Source organism: Condylura cristata, unplaced genomic scaffold (assembly GCF_000260355.1).
Source record: "Condylura cristata isolate star-nosed mole 26May11 unplaced genomic scaffold, ConCri1.0 scaffold00040, whole genome shotgun sequence".
NCBI classification, from domain to species: domain Eukaryota; kingdom Metazoa; phylum Chordata; class Mammalia; order Eulipotyphla; family Talpidae; genus Condylura; species Condylura cristata.
The window spans coordinates 1707278-1713901 of NW_004567141.1; the positions used below are offsets into that span (position 1 = coordinate 1707278).

The window sequence follows — 6624 nt, forward strand, 5'->3', positions numbered from 1 at the left end:
GTGGAATTTTCCAGATGGCTCCTCTTGGCTGTTGGCATAACTGCAGCTTTGCCCTCTGGGAGCTGTTAGGCTGCAGCCCCCGGAGCCCAGCTGGCTGTTTCAGCAGGTCAGACTGTGGAATCCATGTGCTTTTGTTGGCATGGGATCAGGATTTCAAGCCACACACGCCTTTCTTATTTTCCTTGTCCTAGAGCCCTACTAAATGCTTTGAGCTAAAGTGAGGAAAGTACATCATTCTCTCCCTCCCCACCCAAGTCCACACACACACAGTGACCCAGATGGTTGCCTGGCATTATTTCTGAATGCCAGAGTCTGAAGCAGTCTGGGATAAACAGTTTTAGAACTGTTTCTGAGTCCACATACCCACACTGAAGATGAATTGACACTTCCTCTCCCCTACCCCTGGTCCCCGTGTACAAAGTCTAGAGTGAAAAGTTTGCTCTGGACTTGTGGACATTTGAGCTCAATACTAGTGTCTCCTACATTAGGATTTCTCCTGCCCATTTGCAAATTGAACACATCTTCATGACACCCACAGACAGAACGGTCCAGAACAGGTGGTGTAGACTAAAGGAGTAAATCTGGGCTGATGCATGGTCTCGGGGACAGAGGGGTGGTTTGCCTGCAGTGGGCTAGTTATAACCCCCAGAGGCTGTCCTTTGGTCTCCTCTTCTTCAAGCCGGTGTTTCTCTAACCTGCAGGTCACTAGATTCCCTTTGGAGCAAGCATCATCACGGTGGTAGAATCAGGTGCCTACCACTAGTGTACAGAGGCTGGACAACATTAAACCTTTATTTCCCAGACTCTTGCAGTTGGGGTTTGGATGAGTTTGAGGTTCTGCTAACTAGATGTACTTTCTTGAGACTTGGATGGCTGTGTGCTAAGTGGAAGGGCAACGGGCAACTGTACTTGCCAGTGTGAACTGGGCCACAGGGTCAGCTGTCGTTCTGTCTTTCCAGTCCAACGGCCTGGGCTTGGGCGTCATCCTGGAGTTGGTTTCTTTAGCCTGCCTACTCTCCTCCTCCATGTAACGTCTGTAATAAATCCCTCTGCAAATTTGCCGATGTAACCCTAGAGCTGCAAAGCTATAACTTGTCTTACCTTGCTTATTTGTTGGCCAAAATAAAACAAAATGGTTGGCATTTTATTTTTGACGGGTTTGGGTTCAGATTTTCTGTAGTAACAAGTTCTTTCCAGAGCTACTTCTGGATCATCCTGTTCTTGTTTGCATGGTTTTCCTTGCGAGGGAGGATGATCTTATACTGAACTTATACTGAACTTTTCCCCAGTTATGTCAACGTGTCTAATCATAAATATAGGTCATCTCCCTTGACTTACTCAACTGCAACAATTTCATGTGTCATCTCTCCATAAAACATCTTGTTATTCATAAGTATATGACATGCATTTATTTTGAGAGACCTGTCACAGGCACAGAAAAGAGCTGGGAAAAACCTTTTGCTATCTATCAAGACATCAGCACTGGTACTTCATTTTGAATAAAATCATTGCTATCCATTAGTTAAGTTGTGTCCGTTTCTCACAGAGTGAAACAATATTGACATTTCATAACTAAATACATGCTAATATATTGTTGCTACCGAGGCATTACACTAGACTTCCTTTTTTTGATTAATGCTCTTATGCACTGATCTTTACCTTAGAGTTTGCTCAAACTTAGCTATGACAAAGGGACTCCAAGAGCTCAGATGTGCAAAGAGCTAGACGGAAAGGCACTGACTTAACTGGGCTAGAGGATGCTCAGCAGTGCTAAAACTAGAACATACTCCCGATGCGCCTTCTCTTAATCCCTGGAGTTTTGGTTCTTCAGTTAGATGTGATACAAGAGCAAATCAGTCACAGCCAGATTCCAGGGCTGAATGGAGAGTGCCTTACTACTTTGCCTGGCCTATGGCGGGGGCTCTGGTCATGCATTAGTGCCCACGGCATGCAAGTTCTTCTGAAACGAATCAGGGAACAAACATTTTGGAAGGGGAAAAACCATTCTGTCACAAATCAGAAACTAAAAAAGGAATTTTTTATTGAGGGCAAGAGGAGGCAAGCGATAAAAAAACCCACAGCTTATCTGGCTTGCATTAACTTTTCTTTCTCTTCCAGTCAATGGAGGTTGGATTTGATGTGTACATTTCTAAGGGTCCCGGTCTGCTCATGAAATCATTATTGAGGGGAAGCTGTGGGACAGACTCGTTAAGAGGCCCTCGGGGAATGACACTCATGGCCTCAGGACTCAGGCGGTCCTGGCTGCCTACTTCTTTCCCTTCTGCTTCATGTGTACTACGAAATAGTCATTGCAGGCGATGGTGAGCCCAGCAATCAGGGAGAAGAAGCTCTGAAAGCCCACTCTGCCATCTCGGCACTGGTCCAGGTCCTTCATTATTTTGTCCACAGCCAGAGGGTCTTTTTGATTCTGAAAAAAAGAAAGAAGGACAAAAGCAAGAAATACCCATTAACGATGAGCTTTTTTGATTTGTACTGCTCACAACCATGTATCTGATCTTCCAATTCTTTGAATCCTTTTTTACATTATAAGTGATCTTTGGAGGTCACCTAAGTGTACTTTTTTTTGACTTGAAGGAGAAACTCATTAAGTTCTTATTTATTTTAAGTAAGTAAAGAAATTTTTATGGCATTCTTTCATTTAACTATGGGAGCCTTAGGAAAGTCCTATTTCTGGGAAGAGGAGGCCAGTGAGAGAGCTAGCGCCAGGCTTCAGTTCACTGTGCTGGTGACTGACCCTCAGCTTGACTTCTGACCTGCTCTGGTTCCAGTTCAGCTGCTCCCATAGTTCTCAAAATCAAGAGGTTCTGCCTAACAACCACCTGAAAGCCCCCACTTTGTAGTTTGTGTGTGTGTGTGTGTGTGTTAGAAGAACTGGGGTGTTGGCCAGAGGTGCAGGGGGTGAGAGGATTCAACAGAGACAGAGTAGGGAGCAGAACTGGCAGATCTACTGAAACACACTGCTGAGGGGAGCAGAGGATGAGAGAGCGGAGGTCTCTGTGTCCTGTGGACCAGTTCCCTGTCCAGGGATGAACTCAGGCCACAACAGTGATATGCAGGAAATTTAACCCCTAGGCCACCAAGGAGGGCCCACCTCCCCCTGTTTTGTAGCTTAAAGTGATTAAAGTGGTACACGGTCAATTTCTCAAAAAAAAAAAGAAAGAAAAGAAAAGAAAAGATCTGAAGATTATTTAGGGAGTCAGTTTCAGATCTTTGTCCTCTGATTTTAAAGAGGGGCTAGTGATACTCCAGGCTGTGTGGAGAGTGGCCAGAGGGACCTCATGTCTCCTCACTTTTGGGCTAGCATGAATTTGTCATATTAGCCACGTGGCCCACAGCTTAGTGGGCCTTCATGTGTATCGGGTATGGATTGAGGAGGTGGGACTAGTCTCTGAAGTTGCACCAAATTCCTAATGAGCTGGCAAATCTATGCCTTTGCGAACACTTCACTGGATGTTTTCCATTGGACAAATTTAATAAGGGAAATATATAAAGGAGGCATAAAGTCACTACCTAGTACCCTACTTGCGTTGACCTTTTTTTTAAAATCTTGCGTCCATGGTGATTTGCTTCATCAGTCTTTTTTGAGTGATGGTGGTGAGAAGTGTAGTTTTTCCAAGAGGGCCCACTCCATCCACCAGAGAGAAACCTTAGAGGTTTCAAAATGCTCAGAGAAGGAATTTATGAATCCACTGACTGCACACCGTGAGGGAACTGGTGCTGGGTGTCCAGCATGCTGTGTGTTTGCAAACTGCACTCAGAAACCCCTCCAGGTCAAGCAGCAGCCTTTCCTGAATGTCTTGGAGTCAACCGTTGCCTGTTCTTTGCCGCTCCCTGACTTTGGGCGAGTCTCCGTTAATCCTGGCCTCACCCCCAGCTTCCTGGCTGTGGTCAATGGAGTGAAATTTGATGACATATGGAGTCAACTTGGGCAACAAAATACTCTGTCAGTGTAGCGAGTGGGTGTTGTTTGGAATGATGAGCCCAGGCCTGGAATAAATTACACTGTGGGTGCAGCACTCCATGACAGACAACCTTTGGTTTCCTCATGCCACAAAGCCTTTAGTGAGGAAGGGTCTGGTCTCATGCGACATCCATCCTGACTTTTGACTTTTTCGGTGGCATGATTAATGTGTATGGTATTAAAAGCACCGTTGTTCTGCGATGGGCCGGCTTACGACCGGCACATTCTGTCCTTACCTTCTGTCCTTGCCTGGAAGGATACCAGAAAGTGGAAGGAACCTGAGAGATAAACAGGTAGGGTCCTCTCATGACAGAGAGGGGCAACGAGGCGCAGCAAGCTGAAGCACCCTGCCCAGAGTTAGCAGGGCCGAGGCAGGCCGCCCCAACCCTGCTCTGGCCTTCTATCACAGGGCCATAAGAAAGCAAAGCAGCAGCACTTCCTAACTCATTCTGGGTTAGCACTGTGGTAACTTCAGTTCTGGGACAAGGGTTAGACTCTTGATCTCTGCTTCTTCCACCGGTATCAGTGACTGAGAAATACCCCTTTACTGCAAAACCCGGCATTGACTGAATGAGAGCAAGGGGCTGACTGATGCTCTTGAGCAGGCAGGACCCCCAGCCTTTGCCATCGCCTCCCTCAGCCTGGTAAGGCTGATGCATTACTCCACACTGAACACAGGACTCCCAGTAACGGTTCTTTCAAGTGACTGTAGATGTGGCAGGAAACGATGGACTTGATTTCAACCTACTATTTAGTCAAGCACAAGTTTCACTTCAAGGCAGCAGCCATCTCTCGCAGGCCACAGAGGGAAACGACAGGCTGCCCGGTGACCAAAGGTGCCGCTCCGCGTTGAGCTGAGGGCAGCGCCTCTTCCATCTTCACCATCTCTCAGCGTCCACAGGGAGGCACCCACTCTAGCGTGCGCTGTGTTCTCAGAACATTTGCAGTGTGGGAAGTACCGGCTTCTGGAGTGAAGCTTGGCTGTCACTCGACAGACCATTCCTTTATGGACTCGAGTGAGAAGAATAAATTTAAAGCCTTGATATGAGGGGCTGGAGGAGATTCAAGTTGCTCAGAGCGGATGCGAGCAGGATATGTGATCTCCCGGCCTGGTTTATGAGCTGATGGCAGCCGCTCCCTGTTTGACGCTCCCGGATGAGAGGCCTCCGCTCCTGCAACTGTCTCAGCGGATGCAGGCCACTCCAGGCGGAATCTTGCTAACAGACACCCTGTCCTGTGGCAATTTGTGTTTTGCCTCAGCTTCCCTACAAATTATAAGCTCTTGAGAGCAGGGGCTGTGTCTTCTTTACCTCCTGTTTCCTCTGTAGTAGCTTACAAGCAATAGGCACCCAATCATGTTTGATAAAAAAGTGGATGAGGGGCCCTCCCTGGTGATGCAACAGGTTAAAGCTCAGCACTGTGAAGTTAGCCATAGCCACAGCCACTGCAGCATGAGTTTGATTCCCGGCCAGGGAGGTGACCCACATGTTGTAGCAGACCTCTCGGGATCCACCCACTGCTCCTCTCAGCAGTGCATTTCTGTAAATCTGCCTGTCCTGCTTCTTACTCTATCTCTGGTGAGTCCTCTCACCCCCTTACACCTCTGGCCTGTACCCCAGATCTTGTATGCATAAATAAATAAATCTTTAAAAAAAGAAGTGGATGAGAACAGCTTTCTGGTAGTAGCCTTCCCAGGAAAGGATGGGAGCAGTGAGGGCAAGGAACCAGGGCCTAAAGCACTGAGTTTTCTGTCTGGTTCTTTCTAAGCCTTTCAACACTTACTTCCAAAAATCCCGGGAACTCCTTTTCCATGAGTACTTTCAGGTCTTCCTTCGTTAAGTAGCCTTTATCCCCAGCAAATTTGTGAAAGGTGAACATCATTGTTTCCATAGCGTGTTCCATTTGAGACGGCATCGTGATGAGGTCTGTTGGAACCTATTACAGGAGGCAAAAAAGTGTAGTTTTACTTGCAAGCCACATGCATCATCAGTCTTCTGAGGATAACTAGGAGGTGGGCGAATGGATTAGCCAGTGCTGCTTTCTAGCTTTAAAATTCACCCCAAGTTTTGGGCCTCCTGCTGACGGAACAGGCAGTCAGGAACTGGTGTTCTCACTCACTCATGATCTATCTAGTCACCTGCTGATTCTGCACAGGTCACATGAAAGAATGAAAATTCTAATCACTTGGAGAAGCAAAATCTATTTTTTTTTTGCCCCCCCCCCCCTTAACTTACACACCATCTTCTGAAGAACAGATACTTGGCCTTTTTTCTTGGGGCAGGTACTGGGGCTCTGAGCCATGGCTGAATACCAAGTCAAGCCTGATTTATATGAAAACTCTAGCCCTCTAAGCATAAGTAGGTAACATAGTTCAGTCTGATTCTAGGGTCTAGAAATTTGCTTACAAATGAATTTGGTCGGCTGGGTAGGTAGTCTCTAAAGTTTTGAACTTGTTATTCATTGCAGCAAACACCTTTGCATCTATGGTAGTAAAATGCAGCTGTCTCACCCAAATAAAAGCTACTCAGAGCTCATTATCTAGTTCCAGAACTGGGGTACAGGCCAGAGGCTCAGGGGTGGTGAGAGGCTTCACCAGAGACAGAGTGGGGAGCAGAACAGGCAGATCGACGAAGTACACTGCT

The 6624-nt window shown here is 46.9% G+C and overlaps 1 protein-coding gene across 1 annotated transcript in view; it reads right to left on the reverse strand.

Moving 5' to 3' along the window:
• Positions 1-2019: 2019 nt before the first annotated feature.
• The window catches only part of S100A10 (S100 calcium binding protein A10), a 12874-nt gene continuing 8269 nt past the window's right edge, over positions 2020-6624 (reverse strand). Inside the window, exons 2-3 of the mRNA XM_004693708.2 lie at positions 5765-5917; positions 2020-2428 (exon numbers count right to left, since the gene is read on the reverse strand). Of these exons, the coding sequence (XP_004693765.1) occupies positions 2267-2428; positions 5765-5896 (294 nt within the window). The 5' untranslated portion in view covers positions 5897-5917 and the 3' untranslated portion in view covers positions 2020-2266. The remainder of the gene's footprint in view (positions 2429-5764; positions 5918-6624) is intronic.